At 36.6% G+C, this 25,523-nt stretch overlaps 1 protein-coding gene across 1 annotated transcript in view; it reads right to left on the bottom strand.

The window, feature by feature from the left end:
* LOC121429455 (sodium leak channel non-selective protein-like) overlaps positions 1 to 25,523 on the bottom strand; it is a 65,464-nt gene that overhangs the window by 32,306 nt on the left and 7,635 nt on the right. Inside the window, exons 9-17 of the mRNA XM_041626470.1 lie at positions 24,691 to 24,924; positions 23,651 to 23,824; positions 20,817 to 20,876; positions 20,168 to 20,299; positions 13,687 to 13,827; positions 5,088 to 5,233; positions 4,013 to 4,075; positions 2,599 to 2,823; positions 649 to 747 (exon numbers count right to left, since the gene is read on the bottom strand). Coding sequence (XP_041482404.1) covers positions 649 to 747; positions 2,599 to 2,823; positions 4,013 to 4,075; positions 5,088 to 5,233; positions 13,687 to 13,827; positions 20,168 to 20,299; positions 20,817 to 20,876; positions 23,651 to 23,824; positions 24,691 to 24,924 — 1,274 coding nt within the window. The remainder of the gene's footprint in view (positions 1 to 648; positions 748 to 2,598; positions 2,824 to 4,012; positions 4,076 to 5,087; positions 5,234 to 13,686; positions 13,828 to 20,167; positions 20,300 to 20,816; positions 20,877 to 23,650; positions 23,825 to 24,690; positions 24,925 to 25,523) is intronic.

Below are 25,523 nucleotides of genomic sequence, written 5' to 3'. Positions count from 1 at the left end.
TCAGGGTTGTGGTTAGGTTATATACCTGGCTAATGCACAGGGTCCTCTTTCACAAAGACTTCCTATAAAAAACATTTCTATAACAAGTTTACTATCAGCCAATCAAATTGATGGATTTCGGTAGCTTTATATTGTCACTGCAAATTTGTTATTCGGACAAGTCTCTTATACAACAAGCCCCTGGGGGCCATTTCATAAAGCTGTTCGTAAGTTAAGAGCGACTTTAAGTACGACTGGTGAACCTTTCTTACGCGCTAAACCATCGCCAATGGTGTATTGCATTTACCAAAAGAAAGGATCACCAGTCGTTCTTAAAGTCGCTCTTATCTTACGAACAGCTTTATGAAACACCCACCTGATTTCCTTTAGAAGCAAATGTGAGGAGAGCAAACGTAGTGAAATACTTTTTCATGCACAGAGACAGTCATGCTTACACAAGGCTATCAATCTACGGGACGAACCACACGTCATGCGAAGAAAAACCTCCGATCCTGATCGGAGCGAGGTCGTGATATCATGCATCACCAGTGTGCAGGTGACCCCGTGTCAAAGGTCACGGATTGACAGAACATCGAAAACAGCACGGACAGCCCGAGGCAACCAATGGAAGGTTTATAGGAAGAAGGGGATAACTACTTGGTAGAATACCGCAAGCGCCTATCACGGCTCCCGTATTCACTCAGCATTCGGCCTCGTACGCCGACTGCGCTGAAACCGAGGCTGACCACCCGCTGGTGAGCAGAGTCCCTGTCGTGAGAAACAAACGAAACCTTGATTATTCTACTTATCTGGGGCCCGTAACACAAAGCTTAGCAATGATCATAGAACATTTTTCTACGATTGATTGCATAGACTACAATGTACAATCGATCGCGAAAATCAAGCATACGATTAATCACCAAGCTTTGTGTTACAGTGCCCTGACGTTGCAATAGAACATTCTTCCTTAAGACAGTGCTGATGCCAAGGCCATACACTCGGAGTCGCCAACCTGATAAAAAATATTTCAGTGTTTTAAAAGCTGAACATCAGTCTTTTCAAAGAAATATCGCATGACAACACATAAATAAACAAGTGGAATGCCTCTGGCCGTCTCACCTGCATCACGCGGTTCAATATAGCAGCAGTGCTGACTTTGAATACTACTCTAACTCGCACAAGATGTTCAGTGATCCATGGTTACTCTTATGTCCACTTTTTATGAGCTAGACCAATAAACTTACAGAGATATGATGGTTATTCACCAAAAAACCCCAACATGGCCAAAGTTCATTGACCTTACATGACCTTTGACCATGATCATGTGACCTGAAACTCAAACAGGATATTCAGTGATACTTGATTACTCTTATGTACAAGTTTCATGAATCAGATCCATAAACTTTCAAAGTTATGATGGTAATTCAACAGATACACCCAATTCGGCCAAAGTTCATTGACCTTTGACCTTGGTCATGTGACCTGAAACGTGCACAGGATGTTCAGTGATACTTGATTACTCTAATGTCCAAGTTTAATGAACTAGCCCAATAAACTTCCAAAGTTATGATGGTAATTCAACAGATACCCCCGATTCGGCCAAAGTTCATTGACCCTAATGACCTTTGACCTTAATCATGAGACCTGAAACTTGCACAAAATTTTCAGTGATGCTTGATTACTATTATGTCCAAGTTTCATGAATCAGATCCATAAACTTTCAAAGTTATGATGGGAATTCAACAGATATCCCCAATTCGGCCAAAGTTCATTGACCCTAAATGACCTTTGACCTTGGTCATGTGACGTGAAACTCATGCAGGATGTTCAGTGATACTTGATTAACCTTATGTCCAAGTTTCATGAACTAGGTCCATATATTTTCTAAGTTATGATGACATTTCAAAAACTTTACCACAGGTTAAGATTTCGATGTTGATTCCTCCAACATGGTCTAAGTTCATTGACCCTAAATGACCTTTGACCTTGGTCATGTGACATGAAACTCTAATAGGATGTTCAGTAATACTTGATTAACCTTATGGCCAAGTTTCATGAACTAGGTCCATATACTTTCTAAGTTATGATGTCATTTCAAAAACTTAACCTCAGGTTAAGATTTGATGTTGACGCCGCCGCCGCCGCCGCCGCCGCCGTCGCCGCCGCCGTCGGAAAAGCGGCGCCTATAGTCTCACTTTGCTTCGCAGGTGAGACAAAAACTGAAACTTTAGAAATCAGTATTTTGCAAATCAAACCGTCATTATTCTTCTCATTTTTCAGTACTCGTTACTGAAAATAAGTATTACTGCAAATTGCAGCTGTTGTTGATGTTTGGCTTATTTCTACATCAGCTACAGCACCAAACTTAAAATTGTCCATAGTGTAAAGTGCTTACCCTTGGTGCTTGTCTTAACACAAAATTGACACAAGTCTTCTACTCTAGGTTCATTTTTCAAAGCATTGTGCTTACTCGCTAAAACAGTTACATGTATAATCAGTGTTAAATTCCTACCAGAAAACACAATTAACACCATATTTATTCTAAAGTTTTACCTTATATCACTTCAAGGTATTGCGTAAAGTGCTTATCTAGCAATAAATTAAGTGTACGGTGTTTACCTGACAATACAGTTAACACCAGTTTTCTTCTGTAGTTTTCCTTGTATCTGTGTAGTAAACGCCGGTAGTCGTCTGCTCATCAGGTACAGGGGCGAGGTCGGGCAGGCGTAGGTGGCCGGGGGTAGGGCCAGCGCTAGGGTACCACTGCTCTCTCTGTTGGCAGATCTCTTCAGCAAGCGTTCCATGTCCGTGCCAGTCTCTACAAACTGTCTTATGAAGCTATCTCTGTATGTATCATCCAAAAGAAATAATAATAAACATTTATTACATAGCGCATTATAACGTCTCTACAGAGATGAGATTCCAAAGGACTTAGATATTATTGCCACGCTTTAGAAAGAGGGAAAGGAATCAAGAAAAAAATGATTAGACAATGAAGATCTTAAATCAGGACTTAAATTTCTCCAAGGCCAACAAATCTATATCATTTGGGTGTCATCAGGCAAAAAAAAATATCTGGCCCTTCAGGCTGGATGAGCTAAAAAAAACCTTTTTACACATAGTGCCTATGCAGGGACACTGCAAATGCATGGTGTTTAGGGACTGATGTGATTATGTGAAAATCACACATAAAGCATGATACAATTTAGACTTAAAGGTCAAGTCCACCTCAGAAAAATGTTAATTTGAATCAATAGAGAAAAATCAGACAAGCACAATGCTGAAAATTTCATCAAAATCGGATGTAAAATAAGAAAGTTATGACATTTCAAAGTTTCGCTTATTTTTAACAAAATAATTATATGAACGAGCCAGTTACATCCAAATGAGAGAGTCGATGATGTCATTCACTCACTATTTCTTTTGTTTTTTATTGTTTGAATTATACAATATTTCAATTTTTACGAATTTGACGATTAGGACCTCCTTGCCTGAAGCACAAAATGTTAAAATAATGGAATTCCATGTGTTCAGGGAGGAATGAAACTTCATTTCACATAACAATGACGAGAAAATAAAAATATTTCATATAATAAAATACAAAAGAAATAGTGAGTGATGTCATCAGTTCCTCATTTGCATACCAACCGAGATGTGCATATAACTGTTTTGTGAAATGAAGCGAAACTTTAAAATGTCATAACTTTCTTATTTTACATCCGATTTTGATGAAATTTTCAGTGTTATGCTTGTTGAATTTTTCTCTTTTATTTCAAATCAAGTTTGTGTGGGGTAGACTTGTCCTTTAAGGAATATAGCAACGTCGATCTGCCACTGCACAGTGGCTGCTGGGACAACGATAAAAATATTGATTTTTAATAGCTTTTTCAAAACATGCTGATTTCAGGTTTTGACACTGAATTCCTCCAAAGCATTTCTTGATTACTTAAAATGAGGTACCTTCTGCCAACATACATGGTGTTGTGTGAAAAATAAGACCTATTCTACATGAATGAATAGATTTAATACTCACCGTATCTTTGGTAATGTAAATTCTGATGGAATCTTGGAAAGCATGATCATCTGAGGCTTATCACTGCAAGAAAAAACAAACAAGTAAACTACGGAAATCTATGTTTTGACATTTCAACTATCTTAAGTTTATAATTATCAATCCCAGACAGTTAAAGGAAAATTCAAAGTATCAAATAAGCTGATAAAAAGAACTTCTACTTTAAGTGATTGATGTCACAAATGGCTATCCATATTTACTTTAAACCAGGGGGGTGTTTCACAAAGATTTAAGTATGACTTAGAGTCGCACTTAAATACCGAGTTGCGTACGATATGAAAGGCTTGACCGCATTGGTCAGATCGTGTCATGAGGACGCGCACTAATGCGTATCTATCAATAAGATCGCGCGTTGCATATCATGTACGCGTCGACATTTAAGTGCGACTTAAGTCATACTTAAATCTTTGTGAAACACCCCCCTGGGGGCTGTTTCATACAGCTGTTCGTAAGTTAAGAGCAACTTTAATTACGATTAGTGATCTTTTATTGTGGTAAATGGTATACACCAAAATGTTCATCAGTTGTTTTTAAAGTCTCCCTTGACTTAATGAAACACCCCCCGGCCCTTATTCTGAAGTTGGGTTTAATGTAGACCGTGTTCTAACTCCATGCTAAAATTATGGGAAGCCAAAAATGTCAATATTTTGTTACATTGTATCTTTCTTATGTTCACTGCGGTTTTGTCTAATACTTGAAGGGAGAAGACGATATCTTAATTTACCCTTCCCAGGCAGTTAAGAATGATTTGAGAGCCAAATGAGCTGCTACATGTAACCTTATCATTAGAGATTTATGTTACATCTGGCTTTCCATCGTTAAACTACAACTTTAAAATCAAACTTGAGTTCAGGGGGACGTTTCATTAACATTTTTGTCCGACAAGTTTTCAGGTCCGACAACTCTCCTTGATTATTGGCTGAGAGGCACTGTTACCTTAGTAACTGTCGGTTAAAACAGGACTTGTCGGATAAAATGTCTGACAAGTCCTTCCATGAAACGCTCCCCAGAACACATGCCAATAACTTCAACTTACGGGAACTTTTGGAAGACCCTGAGCCTCCGCGGTAGGACCTTGTCTGCCGTCTTCTGTTCTGACGCTTTCATTTGCTTGATTCCTTTGAAGTCTTCTCCCAGCTCCAAGTTGTCCAAGATGACAGCAACGAACAAACTGAGCACAATCTAGAGTTAGGAGTGTAAACAAGATCTTGATCAAAATTGTTCTCTACAGTTGCATGTATAATAGTAATAATGATAGCCAGGGATTCTTTTTTTAATTTTTTTTTTTTGGGGGGGGCTAGTTTTGAGTTCACCAGCCCAACTTTGCTTCATTAAATTACATTTTACTTTGGACCCTATAGGAATTTCAGGGCCTCTTTTATTAATTTTCCACAGCTCTGCAGGGTTTTTCGGGGCAAATTTGTCAGTTTGTAATTTTTCCCTGCAATAAACTGACTTTTGTAAAGCACATTGTCAATTAAGACTGCTCTATACACTTTACATAGTATATTTTTTATACTAATTTTTTTCTCAATAATCAGGTGTAATCCTTTCATGTTTCAATTATTTTCTCTGAGAGTGATTTCATTTTGATCATTTTGATCGCCTTGTTCTAAATCTTTTAAAGTTTGTGTACATAACTTCAACGTTAGAGAAATCTTGATCTTATATTTTAAATGTTGACAACCATAATTCACAGTGAATATACTTTCATTTGAAGTTTAAGAATCTTTTAGTTTTTATAGAGGAAATATAACAATGATTCAAGAGTGGTGAAACTTCAGTGCAAAGCAAATTTCTTCATATTCAAAATTAATCCAACATTAATCCAAAATCCATAAAACACTTTATGAATTTATAAATTGATGCTCAGAATTGAATCCTACATAAACATGTATTTTATTTGTATTATATAACCACTGAAATCACATTTTTCCTTTAATAACACTGAAAATATAATACTTTTAATGGCTACTGCTGAATTAAAAAAAAAAATTGAAAAATATTGTATTACCTTTCAAGTCCAAAATGATAACCAAAATTGTAAGAAATAAGCATTTAGCCCAAAACAACAAAATCACACAAAACACCCACAATCTGCATGCATTATGAACAATGTAATCAGTCACAAATCATGCTCCGTTCATTTGATAGAGAGTGCGAAAGTAAAAGAGTCCACTGATTGCACCCAACATGTTTAAAAGGCAGTGCCAACGAGACAATAGGGAGTTTTCGCAACTACTTTGCAGACGCTTCCTGGAACGTAGATGATCTATTGTCAAAAGCCCTTCATGACAAAACAGCCTTTGTCGAAAATTGGTGAATCAAACAGCAGGGTAGTCCCGGCCCAGGGAGCATTTCATCAATAATTTTGTCAGATCTGACAACTGTCCTTTATTTCAATTGGCTGAGAAGCACTGTTACCATGGTAACTGTCGGATGAAACAGGACTTGCCGGATAAAACGTCTGAAAAGTTCTTTCATGAAATGCTCCCCTGGAGGGCGTTTCATCAACATTTTTGTCCAACAAGTTGTCAGATCTGACAACTTTACTGGATTTTGATTGGCTGAGAAGCACTGTTACAATGGTAACTTTCGGATAAAACAGGACTTGCTGGATAAAACGTCTGAAAAGTTCTTTCATGAAATGCTCCCCTGAACTCTCGACGAACGATATATTTGCGATTTTTCGTCAGCCCCGAATCTTTGACGACCTGCTGTCCTTGTTATACCAACTTTTGACGGACATTTTCAATAGATTTACTATGTTGTAGAATCCATCTCTGTTGCAATTGCGAAAGCTCCCTAATAAATCAAATCACAGCTAAGTGTTTGAATTGATAACTGAGAGTAGGAACCACTACACAGAAAATGCCCCCAGATAATCATCTCAATTCTCAACATGCTGTAGCAATGTCAAATAGTATCACGGAAAATACTTTAAAGTCTAATAGAAGTGTAGGCCTACAATCAAACACCGAAATGACATTTTTGTCATGTAAGTAATGAAATGTATTTTTATGACTTCACCTGAAGTTTCAGTGGCAAATCCCACGGTTAGGTTTTCCAAATTTGTACCATCAATTGCTATTTTGATTTATTTTTTTAATTCATTACAATTTTCGGAAAAATTACTTTTTGTAAAAAAAATAAATAAATCGGTTACTATCCTTTTCCATCCAGGGAAAATGTTTATTTTTTCTTTCTTTTCTACAGCTCACCAGCCCAAATTTGCTGCTGTACATTCTATCAAAGTTTGTTAGAACCTTGAGGTCTTTAGGGGCTCTTTCTTATATTTATTTCATGGCCTTTTTAGGCCTTTTCTGCTGCAAATCCCCCCCCCCCCCCAGCCCAGAGAATTTTCCCCCATTTTAATCTGTTGAGCATTTATAAGCAGTATACATTTATTTGAACAAGAGACAGAACATGCACATGCAGTGCCAAATAGACATACATGTACCAACACTCAACAGCGTATAATTTGCAAATATCATAATTTGAAATATCAGAATAATACAGAAAATACACATACATGTTAACAGATAACAGTCATCAGATTAAGCCTGGGCCTTGTTTCATAAAGCATGACATCAATAGGAAATGTAATTCATCTGTATTTAGCCAATCAAATTGTACTATTTCAGTAGCTTACAACAGTGGATTCCAACTTCCCATTGATAACACAAGTTTGTGAGACAGGACCCCTGTCTAGCTTTTTCCTAACACAGGACAGGGAACACACATTAATTGACAAAAAATGATACCAAACAACAATATCCACACAAACTCTAGTATGATGCTGAATAAATTAAGGTAATAAAAGTTTGTGAAAGAGACAAACTCTTTCTATGAGGCTGAGAAGAAAAAAAAATCTAATCAGAAAAACACAAGAAAATGATATTAGATATTTAAATTTAAGATCTCACACAATTATTGTCTTTAAAATAAAGAAAAAAAATACATAAATTGAAAAGCAGCAACTAGACATGTAGCAAATTTTACAGTTAATTTGTGAAGCATTTAATTTACATTTACACTATTTACAATCTACTATGGCTTCCAAAATGTGGATCAATGTGGCTTCCAAATGTGATCATTGTTTTCAGTGAAATATATATTTTCTTTTTATAAAGGAACTGAATATTATATTCATCATTGGAGTTTACATGTAATACATGTAAAGTGAGCTGGCAGCAACAGAAGAATTGAAGAAATTAGAATGCAAGATTGCGTCCAGTTCTGCGAAAAAGGTTTTGGAAGAAGGGGATGCTTTCATGCCTGTCTCTCCAATTTATGGCTGTCATGCAGTAATTCCTTAACATTCAGTTGAATTTCATTCTATTGCAGAAATTAAAATGTCTCCATGGTTCGAAATATAACCTACATCATTATCTGATAAAGGGGAATATGATAAATTTGCATCAATAGTGTACTAGTGTCCCATATGTTTTCATTTTTAAGTGTACTGTTAACAGAAGAATGTACTAAAAAATTAGAAGACCTTTTTTTATTAACACCTATAAAATAAAATGTGTATTTTATTGCTGTATATTCTGAAAAAGTATGGACAAATTTTGCACCCAAAATGTAGTTCACTCTTTCTATCGATTTAAGTTAACACGATAATCAAACCTGTTACCTACATGTCCCATTGATATTTGATTTTTAAAATTTTATAAACCATTCACAATAAAACAATGACACAAATTGAAACAAAAATGGTTAACATAGTATTTGTATAAATCGAAACCAACATGAAAACAACAGTGTACCTAATAAAATATGCAACTCTAAATACACTGCATATGTGACACAGAAACTGTAAACATTTCAAAACTGGTATATTGATACGAAATCATATTTGTGCAAGATTTTGCTGTAAAATATCACTTCACTGCAAACAGTGTAGAGTAATCAGTGTACGTCATGCTGTGTTTGGAATCCAAAGAATGTAGCTGAGGTGGGGGGGGGGGGGGGTGTTTCACAAATAGTTAAGTATGAATAAAAGTCATGTTTATGTGCAAAGTGCACTATGCATGATTTCAATGATCAAAACACGATAGGGATCATCCCAAGTGTGTGACCTTAATATACAATCATCAATCTTAAGTGCAATTTAAGTCAGCCTTAAAGGATAAGTCCACCTCAGCAAAAACTTGATTTGAATAAAAAGAGAAAAATAATGCAAGCATAACACTGAAAATTTCATCAAATTCGGATGTAAAATGAGAAAGTTATGACATTTTAAACTTTCGCTTTATTTTTCACAAAACAGTGATATGCACAAGTCAGTGACATCTAAAACAGTAGATAATGTCCTTCACTCACTATTTTTTTTTATTGTTTGACCTGTACAATATTTAATTCTTTAAATATTTGACAGTAAGGACCAACTTGACTGAACAATATAGTATTAAATAATACTAATTCCACAGGTTCAGGGAGGAATTAATCGTTGTTTCACTGGAAAATGAGGAGAAAATTAGAATATTTCATATTTAATAAAATACAAAAGAAATGGTGAGTGGATGACGTCATCAGTCTCCTCATTTGCATACCAACCAGGATGTGTATATAACTGTTTTATGAAATTAAGCAAAACTTTCATATGTCATAACTTTCTTATTTTACATCCCATTTTGATGAAATTTTCAATGTTATGCTTGTTGGATTTTTCTCTTTTTATTCAAATCAACTTTTTGTTGGAGTGTACTTGTCCTTTAAGTATGAATAAAAGTCATGTTTATGTTCCAAGTGCACTAAGCATAATTTCAATGATTAAAACACGATAGGGTGCATCCCATGCCTGCAACCTAAATTGCAGTGGAGCATTAATTGTAAACTTCATACAATCATCAATTTTAAGTGCGATTTAAGTCAGACTTAAATCTTTGTGAAACACCAACCAGTGTGTGTGCTCTACAGAGAAAGGTTGGCCTACTTTATTTATTATTGAGCAATAAATTCAATCAGCTTTTTTTTCTATACAATACAACCATTAAAATGAAAGAGTGTATAATTGTACTCGGGAAACGTGTTTAGGTGCAGTGTTTTAACATGTATGAGCAACTGAGGCAATTTTTACAGGAAATCACAATTAATTAGAGTGGCTATGATGTTTGTGCTTATATGCATACTTAGTGTAAAACTAGTGTTTTAATTGTAAAATAAGTCTACCAGTATTTCAAAGGAATATTTCTCAAGTCTAATTCAGACATGGCTAGCAAGTTGGTTCTATTACCTTGAAAGTGATTTCTACATGTGAGTTAAACTGATGTTGACAGTTTGCTTGTAGAGCAAGGGATATATACAGAGGTACAATACCAAAGATTTGATGACAAAAAACACCTACTTTTTTACATTAACCTTTATATATCACAGAATAAAATATCCATAGACTTTTAAGTTTGGGAGAGGCTTCTCTTTTAAAGGAAACCAAAACCAAAGGAAAATCAATCTTATTGGAAAGAGAAAACGAGAGGGGCAATTAAAAATGAGTTTCATCAAAATTGGTAAGACAGTTGTGGAAATTTGTAAAGTGTTTCATCACTTTCTATAGGGAACCTCATATTGGACAACAGGCTTCAGAATGGCTGATTTGTGGACAACTCTCCATTTGTTTTGTACACAAATGTCCAGATTTTCCCCTTTATATTATTGCCTCACCTTGACTTCGCTACATGCTGTGTGCCTTGATTATGTAATGTAAATTATTATTTTCATTGATAATTTGTCACAATATCAATTAAAGTCAGATTACTCAAGAGAAATGGCATATATTTGATATGATTAACAGCTAAATAATCAGTAACATTTCTAAAGTTTACTTATTCCATATCTTGAAGCATAATTCAGTGTATTTGCTATGTATTATTCTTGATATATTGCATGAATTGGCGGTGAATAGTCATAACTATGACCTGATTCCTTAATAGGCAGTGCAGTGTCAAGTGCAGCGTATAACCTGTGCTTCTGAGTGCAAAATTAGTGGAGAACAAAACAATAAATAAAACAATAAAAACAAGAGGGAGAAAGAATGGGGACAAGGAACCTACATGAAAAGAAACGTAATAAAAAAGGAGCGCACTGTATCTTCGGGGGGAGGGGCAGGTGTTCAATCAAACCAGATCGATGTTAACAAATTTTTAGGACTTGAAGTAAAGGTCCTCACCAATTTTCTGTTTCTAGCCATTTGAATTTGGGACATTTCATGATATACATGTATGCAAATAGGGGATTTTTTTTCTCATGTGATACTGATGACATTTTAGGCGTAATTGTCGGAAATAACATGTTCTCTGCACCCACTGTTTCTCCATCTATTTTGAGTGGATATATTTATGTTATCAAGCTGGTTTAGATATAGTTAGTTTATTAGGATTATCAATAAAAAGCTTCATTTTGTTTAAATGGCAGGAAGAAAAATTTGGAGGGGTTATTTCTCAGGATAGGTGTTATAACAGTTCAGGGAAAAGGGAATACTGTTGATGTCATGTTTAGTGCAGATTTTTCAAAGGAATTCAATAATGTTAAAGTAAAAATATGAGTGGTACGTGAAAAATTTGGGGCTAAGAGGGACAAGCGCTAATTTCAAAACTTGTGAAAAGTACCAGCAGTTTCCAAGCCCTAGTCATTTGGATTGTGATTATCTTGAGTATGCGTTACAGAATCAGAATAATTACTTTCAGAGTGAAAATTTTGTACGTAATCAGAATCTACGTCAGTTTCAGTGCTGAATAGCTCGACTCCTTTTGGCTTTAATGTGCATGCGTACATATTTGTGGAATAACATTCTTGCGAATGTGGTGCAGCAAGAAATTCAAGAACCCACGAAGAAGCTTTTGCTTCGCTCACCACAAAAATTACAAATATCTTGTGAAAATAAGAGCATTTATGGGAATCAAGCCATGAAGCCCTATGCTGAGATAGGCTAGGTGCTATCAAGTTATCTAGTCTATTTCAAAGATAATCAGATTTTTTTTATTAAGAGTGCATAATTGAACACAGTTATGATCTTCGCTATGGCTAAAGCCCTAGAAATAATAGCTGCGCGTTGTATCCTCTGGAAAAGACACATTATGAATCCAGCTGAATAATTCATAAGGGAGCCAAAGATTTTAAATTAGGGAAAAGATGTTAATTATTTAAAATATTGAATATTCAATTTCTAGAGTCTATTAACAAAGGACAATGGGGGTTAATAAATGGGACAGCCTAAAATGATATTAGGTATTAAACAAAAATAAGGTCCAAGCCTGTGGTATGAAATAAACAAGGAATCAATCAAAGCGGCTAACTGAAATTTACAATTTCATAAGAGAGAATTTCAATAATACCTAGATTTCATTTGACAAATCACTGGGGTACAGTTGCTTCTTTCCATCTGCATGAATGTCAAGGGAATTACATGTTGCTCTAAAAATAATCTAAGTGATCAGAGGGGATTACTTTTTTTAATGTGATAAAGCTATTATCCACAAAGTGAAATCGGTGATTTAAAATACGTTGTGTGGTTATAGGAGTCCAAATAATTGAAGTCTTCAAAAATTATCCAAATGAAGACATGCAGAAAGCAGTGTGCACACATTCTGAGTTGTAAAAAAAGTAAATAGTTTGTGCGCTCCTTTGATGTTTATGATATATTTTTGTATTTAGTGTACATAGCAACATGTGACATTTGAAACATTGTAGCATAATGACTGACGATAATACTGTACACATGTTGTATGTGTTTGTGAGTGTTTTGATCTTGGCGATAAATTTAAAGTCACTGTTCTTATTCACTTAGCCAAACAAGCTAATGATCATTTGATTGGTGATCTCACAAGAGTTTTAGCTTATGCTTAAGATCGGAAATTTAATAAATCTAATATAATCTGTAAAGACAACTTTATTTGCCCCACTATTATAGCAAACCCTATTAAAGGAGAGGATTTAGACACAAAATACTATTATTATGATCTCACGTTATCAAATACAGGAGGATAACAACATCCGCTAAAGTATGTGCATGAAGTGCATTACATTTTTTTTTCCAATTTTTTTGCCTTGTACATGCAAAAAAGCAATCTTCAATCTTCAAACATGCAAAAAGATGCAAAGGAAGCATAAACAGGGAATAATTTCACAGCTCAAATTTGCATAGGATTTCTGATTTTAAGAGAAAATCTCTCAACTATGTTCTGTACAGTTGAATGTAAATACTGTATTGCCACACAGACAACATTTTGTGTAGCAGTCATAAAAAATATGGAGCAAAATTGCAATGCGATTATGAAAAACTATTCCCTGATGAATGAACTAAATCCTATTTGAAATTAATGACATTTCCATCAATATTTTACAATGAAAAAAAAAAACAGATGAAGGAGATACTTTGCATGCAATGTAAATCTGTGCAGCACAAATCAAGGCAAGCAAGACAGCTACCGTACAATAAAAAAAAATTCATGCATCGTTACTAAAACAGACATTCTACACCACAACAAAAGAGATGGAGAAGAAGTGGCTAAATCATATGCGCATATCGTTTTTATTTTATTTTCTGACGAAAGGCACTATGAAATTGGAGCCCCGTTCGGGGGCGCATTCCGGGACGAGACAAATATGAAAGAGAGTGATAGAAGTATAATTACCACAGTGGCAAAGAGGTGGTATGCAATGAAGTAGACGGCTATTACAGGCGCCAAGGCGTTGTTGTCTGCCGCCAGCATACACTCATACATGACGATAGCCCAACCCTTTTGAGTCAGGATTTGGAACATGGACATGAAAGCCTGCCCACGGAGTCATCAGGGGAGACAGGGAGAGAGAGAGATTGAGGGGGGGGGGAGGATGGGTAGATGGAATGACAAATATAGGAGATGGAGACAAAGAGAGAAGGAAAGAGATGAAATGCAAGAGAGTGAGAGAAGGGGTGGAATGAGAGAACAATGTGGAAAGCATCAAATAGAGACGCATAGTGATAGAGTGATAAGAAGACAAACAAAAGGAAAGGGGCAGTGGACAAACAGGTATTAAGACAGAGATCGAGGGAATCAAACACAAGGTGTGAAAACAAAGAGGCAGAAAAGAGGGATGAAGGGACAGATGTAGAAGGGAGATAGGGTAACACGTATAAAGGATGGCAACGGATACAAGATTGCGACAGCGAGAGAGAAAACAAGACAGACAGATAGACAACACGAGAAAGACAGAAAAGATGAGTGAACATCAAGGGAGGGATGATAAATATGTGTGAAGAGGGAGAAAATCATAAATGAAATATACAAGAAGCAAAAAAATGGAAATGATAGTAATGATAAGGAACGTTGCGAATAAAACCGAAAGAATCAGAGAGATGAAATGAGGAGGGGCAATATCAGATGTGGAATGAGGCAATATTAGAAAAACGGACAGGAGATCAAATGGGATTCAGAAAGGGATGTGTGGGTGGGGGAGGAAGGGGGAGAGAGAGGAGAATTAATGAGGGGGGAGGACAAAGGGGTGGAAGTATAATGAATGAGTGGGGAAGATTGAGGAGTTAGTGGGAATGAATGGGTAGAGGAGGGGTGAAAGGGGGATGAATGGGTGGGGAGGAATGGGTGTGAGGGAAATTAATGGATGGGGGAGGAGGGGTGAGAGGAATGAATGGGTGGGGTGAGAGGAATGAATGGGTGGGGAGAGAATGAATGGGTGGGGGAGATTGAGGAGTTAGACGAAAAGAATGGGTAGAGGAGAAGGGGGTGAGGTGTGAATGAATGGATGGGGGGAGAGGTAAGAGGGAAATGAATGGATGGGGGGAAGGGGTAAGAGGGGTGAGGGAAATGAATAGGGGAGGATAGCAGCAGGATAGCATCATAGGAATAGTATGGTCAGATTGTGTATTCCATGTGTGAATAAACAAACAAATACATAAACAAACAGACAAACATTCAACAAAACCATAGAAGCAGTTTGGGAGATAGAGAAGAAAGGAAGTCAACAAACAAGAGAATATAAGGAAAGAAATTGAAACAAAGGAAGATGTTAAAGTGTTTTCTGTAGTTTAGTTGTGTCACGGAAGCCATTTTCCTGTAAACTAATATTACGGTCGTTATCAACTAAAATTACTATTACAGTTGTTTAATTCTGAAATATTCATTATTATGAACAATGTGTGCATCTAACATCAGGAGTTATAGCTAGCCTAGTTTATAGCCTCGAAGTCTATCCTCTTACAATATGTATGACAATGCAAAAATAACAAAAGTTTTAAAATATTGATGCAAAATGTATCAAATTGATCCAATTTTCACCAGTTGCTTTATTTTACTCCATTTTAATTATTATTTAATACAAAAATTCAATTTATTAATTTTGATATCCATGAAAAGAAGTCTGAGAATTTTATACTGAGCATTCTAAACTTTTGCATGCCCAAAAAATTCAGAAAATAGAAGAATGTTCTATAAAATGCATGCAGAATTGCACTTCTTTCTTTTCTTTTTGTGGATAGAGTAGAGAATTCTAGATAATATCTGTCATTCATTTTAAATTCAATTCAACTTCATTCAGAACGCTTGAAGTGTTATCATGCAATGTCATATTTACATTATTCCACAATTTACTACAATAAAATCTAAAGGTTGTAATAACAGGGGAGTGTTTCACGAAGAGTCTTGTCAGTGAAATTTACTCATAAATATGTCCTCAGCCAATCAGCTGCCATGATTTCAGTAGCTTATAACATTCATATAAAAATCATATTCATGTGAAAATCATGGCCAAGACGGTTCCTGAAACACACCCCTGAATTAGAGATGTATGGATTGAATACACACAATTCTCTGTAGCAGGAACTTGTTCTTACATATAATGCATGTAAACATTTCCAGCGATGCTAGTCAAATTAATCAGGGTCAGAAAATTTTCATTGAATTGCTTTGTACCGGAGTCAGAACTATAAATAGCTTGGAAAAATATTACTTGGAACCAAGTAATATTAGGGTTTGATGACAATTCTCTGTGAATGTATCAATGATAACTGAAGAAAAATCAAAAGTTTCACTTAAATATCAATAAATTAATTATTTGCAAAGGAATGAAGAAAAAAAGATTGTACAGGTGTTTCCCCCATTTTACCTTAAATGGGAATGTTCTTGATAGCTTTAATAATTTCTCTCAAATATATTTTGAAAGTGTGGCATTTATAGCAGTAGAAATTACTGCCTGGACCAGCTTGCAAATCAGCATAAATAATATACATGTAGGCCAGGAAACTAATCGCCTGCATATAAATGTAATAAGATCAATATTCCCGAGCAGAATGCATGTATTCAACCAAACTACAGAGATTAGACAGCTTTATATCTGTGATGGAACTATGCTGAATTATATGCATGTGCAAGACAGCTCTTGCTTCCTCCAACTTCTCAAAAATTCTGGGTCAATTCATTGTCAAAGTAATGAAATTTTCCAAGCTTAGCTTGGAATTTGACATCACAAATAAAGACAGGTTAAATGCCAAATTGCCTGATTGATTAATTGCAAATTGCCAAAACCTGAAGCAAATTTGCAACTGACCGCAAAAGGAAACAGGGGGTAGAGAAAGATGTGCATCAGAGAAGTCGCATCACAAATATAAAGCTACCTATCATTTCATGAAGAACTGGGTCCTGTAACACAAAGGTTAGCGATCGATCGTACGCTTGATTTTCGCGACCGATTGCACATTGTAGTCAATGTAGTCAATCGTAGATTAATGTTCTACGATCATTGCTCAAGCTGTGTGTTACAGGCCCCTGGAAAGGGAAAGAAGAGCGAGTTAACCAGAACACCGAGAGTCAGTTGTATAGCAAACACGATTATATCAATCAAGTCAGTCAGTTACTGCGTGCCGTTTGGGTTGCAATGGAGAAGATAGAGGAGGGTGGCGGGCTTGACGGTTTGTTGGGCTTACCGAGGAGGAGAAGACGTGAATGAGGACAAAATACAGGGCGACGAGGACGGTGAGTTCCGGCTTGCAAGCCAGGAAACACTCGTCAACGACCTCGACCCAACCCTCCTGGGTCAAGATTTGAAACAGGGACATGACTGCCTACAAAATGAGTGAGGATTGAAGGATGGTATATCACACTGACGCTCTTCAAAAGAAGGCAAAAGCAATTTTGTGTCTCGCCCACTTACTAAAATAACAAGAAATATTGTGATTTGCGAGGGCACGCAACAGAATTGTATAAAAACTTCATTGTGAAATGACTGGGATGGAATAGCACTTGTCATACGAGCCTTGCACGTAAACTTTAACGCTGACCTCAAAATGACCTTTGACCTTACCATGTGACCTCCCACTGCAGCAAAACATGCCCGTCGCCTAAGTACATCTACCATTCAAGTTTGGTTGAAAAGCGACTTATGGTTGCGGAGTTAGGTGTCATAAGAGAGTCTTGCATGTAAACTTTAACATTGACCTGAAAATTACCTTTGACCTTACCATGTGACCTCCGACTGCAGCATAACATGCAGGTCCCCCAAGTCCATCTACCATCCAAGTTTGGTTGAAAAGCGACTTACGGTTGCAGAGTTAGGTGTCATAAGAGAGTCTTGCATTTAAACTTAAATATTGACCTGAAAAGTTACCATCCAAGTTTGGTTGTGGAGTTATGTGTCATTAGATTTGTGACAGACGTACGGATGGACGACATTTGGATCCCTAAATCTCGCCTTCACCTCTGGTGGGCAAGACAATAAACCCCAGTTGTCTTTAACAATTTCAAAATAAGGTTTTTTTAGAATCCAATCAAACGAACACCCAAGTGTTGATTTGCATAGATTAGATATATGTGCCAAAGGATTCGGGAAGAAATTGTGCAATTAAGCAAGCATGGGATTTGAGTCAAATGCTTGGTATTATTCCAAGCAATAATGATACACTGTCCCACATGTGCCCATCTGTGTTGGCGATCAGCAGTGTGATCGTTTTTCAGCTTAGATTTCAGGATTTAGTTCGACTAGTTGAGTTTAGTTTATGAAACTGTACCAGATCTAGCTCCATTGTAATACAGTTAAATTAATCTTCGGCTCACAGCTTTTATCGTAAAATCAGTGAGTACTGCAACTACATTCAATTGTCTTTAAATTGTTTCTTCAAAGCATCTGGGGGGTGTTTCACAAACATTTAAGTATGACTTCAATCGCACTTAAATTCCAAAGCGTATCTGAAATGCAACGCGCAATCTTATTGATCAATACGCAGTAGTGCGCGTCCTCTTTGCATGATCTGACCAATGCGGTTATGCCTTTTATACACACGCAACTAGGCATTTAAGTGCGACTCTAAATCATACTTAAATCTTTGTGAAAACCCCCCTGGTTTGATTTCCGACTTCAATCCAAAGTGTCACATAAGGCAGACATGTATTTAATATCATACATGTATAATGAAATTTACTTAAGTCATTAAGTTTGGACTGGATATCTTTCAGTCACCCATGAGGGAAAGGGATTATAATGTACAGGTTAGATTTTTCCTGCTTGCAAAGGATTGTAAACAGTGCAAATTGAAAAAAAAAGTTGTTTTATGCTCAAATATTTACAATACTGTAAATGTGGAGGAGGTGGAATCACTAAAAGTTTCTTGGTGGGTATGACATGAAGCTGTTGGTAAGTTTCGAATTACTTTCCAAGCGACTGGTGACCATTTCTTCGGAACTAAATCAACGCCAATGCAAATCTGGTATGCATCACGAGTCATTCTTAAAGTTGCTCTTAACTTACGAACAGCTTTATGAAACACCCACCGGGAGTCATTTTCAATACAGAGGGGCTTTTTGGTTATTAAGCTCATGTAAACATTTCTGAGGAACTCCTTAAGATAAATTTGACGAAACGTTTGGTTAATAGCGAAAGTGGAAATAACACAAATGGCTATTACCTGGACTAGTAGGACACAAGATAAGATCAGACTACATGGCCTTTCTTTCATTCATTTCACATCTTTGAATCTTAAAATGCTTTGTTACCAGGGTTGTGTAACACATAGGTTAGTAATCAATTGTATGTTTGATTTCTACGATAAATCATACATTGTAGTCAATGCAATCAATCATTAAAACTATGATGTACGATGGTTGCTAAGCTTTGTGTTACGAGCCCCAGCACAGAAACTTTAATAGTGTGATTTTTACACCTGCAAACAGGGCCTTGTAATTATATAAAGAATGGAATCAACAAGTCCTTAATTTTCAACGTTCAATTTTGTTTTCTAACAGAAAACTTTGTATTGAAAAAGCAATCAATCCCATCTCACAGCTGTAAAGAAATGTCAGTAGAATAACACATATGACAAAAATAAACTATTTTCTTTTAAAGGTATTATCCCATACAATTTTCAATGCATGAATGTCAAATACTTTTGCAATAAAATGAAATCTCAACATCATCCAAAAGTCTTATTCCATGTCTTGTCAAACTTCTGTCAATCAAATAGTTCATGTGCTGTTGCTTAAGGAATTCAAGTGTGTTTTTCATGACCGTTGTAACAATGACCTTTAACCTTAACATGATCCTAATTCTTGGTCCCATTTTCAAGCACATCTATCTGGTTTTTATAAATGGTTGAAGAGTTAAAGCTGGAAAATATTTATATTGTGTTTTCAGTGACCTCTGTCACAATGAACTTTGCTCTTTTGACCAATCATATGCAAGCATATTAAAGTCAGAGGTTGACCAATCAAATGAAGCTTGACTTCACGTAGGAAAATCAATTGTCATCCGTACATTTTTCTGTGTGGCCTTTAACCTTCAACCTCCATACAACTTCCAAACATTTCATGGAATGCATTTTACGTCCTACCTATCTTAAAGAGGTATATGAACCATTCTATCTTGAGATAATGTTGAACAATCAATTTTCACGCATACACCTTTCTCTGCGACCTTTGACCTTTGTGGGATTTTTTCATCATTCTATGGAATGCATTATAAGTTCTATCCTAATGATATTAAGATTCTTTCTGTTGTTAGAAATGAATGAAACTTGACACAGCGGGAGTGTTATACAAATTAATTTTTGGTGTATTCAATGTTTTCTGCGTCATTTGACCTGTGACCTATGTTAAGATGGGTAAGTGTATTAAAGATGGCTGGCATACTTACATTTGGGAATGTATCAAACTGTTTGAGATTTTCCACGTAGCAGAAGAGTTGTAGACTAATCACCGAGACTAAGATAAGTGAACTCATTGTGAACAGGATCAGGGTTCCCAACTTGATGAATGGCCCAAAGATCTAAACCAGACAAATATCATTATCGATATTATCATATAATTATCATTATCATCACCAATATCAATATCATTATCACTATCATTGTCATTATCATTCTCAATATCACTATTATCATTATCATCAATACCATTATCAATATCACTAACACTATCATTATCATCATCATCATAATCATCATCATCGCCATTGTCATCATCATTATCATCATCATCGTTATCATCATTATCACCATCATCAATATCATCATCGTTATTATCGTTATCATCATCATTTTCATCATTATCACTATCATTATCATCATCATCGCCATTGTCATCATCATTATCATCATCATCATCATCATTATCACTATCATCATCAACATCATTATCATTATTATCGTTATCATCATCAGCATCATCATCATCATCACTATCATTATCATCATCATCATCGTTATCATCATTATCACTATCATTATCATCATTAGGAATGGGTTCTCCCGTTATGTTTTGTTCTTGACTGGTGACTGCCCTACCTTTCTGCTAAAGTCTTCCAAAGTCGGTGAAAGCTTGATAAGACGGAAACAGCGCATAACCTGTCAAGAATCAAACAGAAAAAATAAATTAAAATCAGAAAAGAATGAAATAAGAATAGAATTCATTATGTTACATATCAGCTAAATATTAATGAAATGTTCACTGTATGGCAGTGAGTCCAAACTTTGCCCGTCCATACTTCGCGGATGGTCATTATCTCAAAAACTAGCCAATATCCTGAAAATCTGACATCATCAACGTGAAAAGCGACCTAAAATTACCCTTTGGTGAAGGTTTCTTTAGGATGAGTTCAGTATTCATGAAAATATTGACAAAAGATCGGCAAATTTAAACTCAACAAGCATCACGATATCACCTTTTTGCAAGCAGAAATCATCAAAAATGTGAGTTAAATGTGGTAATAACCAATTCTATAGCATTTTATCATCAATCTGATATAAATATCTCACTTTTTAAGCTTGAGTTTTTGTTTAAATCTCCACAAAAGCTTTGGTGCGCGAAGTTAGGTCACACTTTTTCTGAACGGTTTTTCAGCACAGCCCGCATTCGCCGATTGGAATAGAATTTTGAGATCGCGATACCGGCGAAACCCCTTGACCTACTTCAGATTTTTGTCCATGATTTTACAGTTTACGATCTTGCCGTCAACGTGGTAACTATTTCTCGAATTGGTTTTGTATAAATTATGAATATTTTGTGAAAAAATATTAAGCCTGATGAATATTTTTGAAAAGTGCGCGAAATTTGGACACCCCATCATACTGTACTGTCCAAATCCAATGGGCTAGCTCAAAGAGAGTATGTAGACAAAATGATGAACTTGTACCATGCATTGCACAAGATAAAAGAGCATATGTTGACAAGATAATACTATTATAATTGGGAAAGTACAATTTTTGGACTTCATAGAGAATGGATTAGGCCAAGTAAAATAAGAAAGTAGTTGATCGTCCTCGCGCGCATCACTTTTGGCCGCCGCATGAAAATTTTTGCTATTTACTATTTTCTAAAAAAAAAAAAAAAAAAAAAAAATTGTGTTGTTTCTCGTCCTCGCCATCTTCCCTTTTTAATTGCAGCATCAATTTTCTTGTTATTAACTATTTTTATGGCTGCTGAATAACGAAAAAATTCACAAGATTACTCTGGGATCTCTCTCGCAACTTCAAAAACAATTGCAAAGTCCGATATCGCCGTAATTGCAAGAAAGAAAAAAATTCTGATTTGTTTTTTTATTGGATTTTGAAGATACCATCATAAATTAGCGAGGAAATAAAGTTTGCTAACTCGGAAAAGATCGCGGATTTCTTCATTTTTAGTGCATTTTCGGGGACCCCGCTTACTGAATCTGAACTAATCCGTCGCATGCTCTTGAAATATGGCGCAGATAAATCAATTCTAATGACGTAATTTGTATTTCAGCTGGGTTTTTTGGTGAGTGATAGCGCCTGTACTTAGATGTGTGTTACGGTGATTGTGTGCTTGTGACTCTGTTGGGAGAACTGCATGTGTGCTAGGATGATGTGATTGACTGTGCTGGCGTGACATGTGAATGTGTGAAATGCATTGAATTTCTGCCGAGTTTTCTAATGTCAGGAGGCAATGCATCGAATATTCAATGAGGGATTTAATATTCAATATCAATTTTAAAAATGAATAAAAATTGAGCAGTAGTATTAAACATTATGTAAACGAACAAGCACCCGAAAACTGCGATGCGAAACCATACCCAGAGCTACAAATGAGATTGGCTCTGGAAAATTGAACAAGACTCCATGACAATAAAAAAGACCCCCATGCATTTTTTTACCCTTACATAAATTAAAATGTTTAAATTATTCACTTGACATGAACATTCTGTTTGACAACAATACAGTACCAGTATACATCAGTAATAATTCATCAATAGATTTTATTTTCCATAGATTTCCAATCAATCGTAGATATTTATACATATATAATATGTATATATATATTTCTAATCATTTATTATTACTATTGAGCATACATCGATCACATAATTCGAGCTTGACATGGCCTGACAATCATTTGAATAAAAAATAGCAAAAAAAATAGTAAATAGTAAGGACCTCCCTCATCACTGATGTCAAAAATCGGACCGAGAAAATGCCTCCGTGTTCTTAAAAAAAATAGTAAGATAGCAAATAGCAAGGACCTCCCTCATCACCGCTCTCAAAAAACCCGGACGATCAACTACTATCTTTTTTTACTTGGCCATATACTTTCCACCTTTCATGCAGGTAGACTGAAAATTATACTTCAGAGTCAAGCTTGAAGGGAATATTATTGATTTTCTGAACTTTCCAACTAAATCCTGAATGTGAACATTGGCGGCGGAAGCCCCAAAAAATAAGGGGGGTCAACCTGAAATTTTGTAATGGACTCAGGTAAAAAATTGACAAGCAAAAAAAAAAAAAAAATAGGTCATCAGCCTGAATTTTAGGGGGGGACGAGAGACATTTTAAGGTGGGGTCCACGTGAACTTAGGGGGGACGCAGGAAACAAAATTGACAAGGAAAAAAAAAGGTTATCAACAAAAATTTTAGGGGGACTGTCCCCCCACCTCAAATTTAAGGGGGAGACATGTCCCCCCCCCATCCCCCCGCTTCTGCCGCCTATGAATGTGAAGATATGAAATGTGAAATTTCAACAAGTTTGAGGTGTTTTTTTTTCTTCTAAATACGTTCAGACTGCTGTCAAAGTAGGAAAAGTTTCATGCTTGTAAAAGTTGTTTGAACGTCACATAAACATTTTGACTCATCCCTAGTTTTACTGAATGTGCTTATTAACGAACCTGAAAATAAGCAAGCTGTGATGAGTAGAGTCTATCAGGATACATGATGCGAATGGAGTTACCGATGGCGAGGCAGAGCTCAAACTTGTGGAGAGATCGCTTGAAGTAGCCACGGAAACCAAGACACCATACCTTAAACAACACTTCCACATCAAACAGAAGAGTGAATCCAACCTGCAGAGTCATAACATGAGAAGAGTTTTTCCATTTAATGTGGGGGGATCATCCCAGGATAGCTCTGAAGCTGCTGAAAGGGATAAATCTTCAAGGTTCAAGGTGCTTCTTTGTCTAGTGGATATGTATCTTGTCTTTCAATCAGAGGGACATGGGTTCGAATCCCAGCCATGGTGTTTTCCTTCAGCAAGAAATTTACCCACATTGTGCGGCACTCAACCCAGGTGAGGTGAACGGGTACCAAGCAGGATCAAGGGGTTTTAGCAGCTGGAGCTAAATCTAAGGTAATATATATTGCGCCATTGAATAGTCAACTAGGTAATCTGCACCTCATAAATGTTATACATTATTTTAATTTTGTCTACTTCTAAGTACACCCACCCATCCATTCATTCATCCACCCACCCACCCATCCATCCATGCATCCATCCATAAACCCACCCACCGATCCATCCATCCATCCAACCACCCACCCACCGATCCATCCATCCAACCACCCACCCACCGATCCATCCACCCACCCACCCATCCATCCACCCATCCATCCACCCATCCATCCATCCATCCACCCACCCATCCACCCATCCATCCATCTATCCATCCATCCATCCACCCATCCATCCACCCATCCATCCATCAATCCACCCACCCATCCACCCATCCATCCATCTATCCATCCATCCATCCACCCACCCATCTATCCATCCATCCATCAATCCACACATCCATCCATACATCCATCCACACATCCATCCATCCACCCATCCATCTATCCATCCACCCACCCATCCACTCATCTATCCACCCATCTATTCATCCATCCATACATCTATTCATCCATCCATCCATCCATCTACATGAATTACCTGTGCTATGTAGAGTCCTTGATGATACCTCGTCTTGAGCGGTTCATTGTCTTGGTAAAACATGTTGTAGGTTGATGCTAGGACAGCATCAACGGCCACCATACCCAAGATAAAGAAGTGACAAGAGCGGGACTCCAAAACCCTTTGGCAGCACATCGGGGCAGGACCACGGCTGTTATTTTCATCCACGATGGTCAATTTCCATGGTGTGTAGGTTCCGTCGTCTTGCAGAACCTGGAATAAAGGTCAACAACTCTTTGGGTACTCGTCAGGGCATTCACAAGCTTCTGATTGGATGAAAATCAACTTGCATTCAATTGTTGGAGTTGTATTTGATTGCAGCTGTTTTTAGAATCAGGCCCCCATATAGTCAAAGATACTACAAGGGGAAGATCAGACAGTACATAGACCGCCAAACTGAAGAGCACCCCACAGCGTTGAGTAAGGAACAATCGTTTTATTACCTTTGTATCGCGAGATGGTTGTGTAAAAAACATATGAGAGAAATGGTGAAGAGTTGAATAGACTATTTTTACATTCTAACATTTTTTTCATTCAATTTTTTTTCTTGAATTAAAGATGAATATATTTCAGAGGTTTCTGGGTAATAAAAGGTCGAATTATTCCCATGCACCACCCTCTCATCCCCCCATATGTTTATACACAGCTGCATGCCGATGTGCGATGGTTTACTTACTCAACGCTAGTGGGCGTCCTTCCCCATGAGCATTTATTGGGTATTTGGGAGCGTTTCAAAAAATTGCTGAAGTGTCTAATCTTCCTCTTGTAGTATCTTTGCTATAGAATACACAGTTATGTCATGTGCATGTACA

This window comes from Lytechinus variegatus, chromosome 16 (genome assembly GCF_018143015.1).
Source record: "Lytechinus variegatus isolate NC3 chromosome 16, Lvar_3.0, whole genome shotgun sequence".
Lineage (NCBI taxonomy): Eukaryota > Metazoa > Echinodermata > Echinoidea > Temnopleuroida > Toxopneustidae > Lytechinus > Lytechinus variegatus.
Note: the sequence above shows the minus strand (reverse complement) of the source record. Positions and strands in the feature narration are given on the sequence as shown.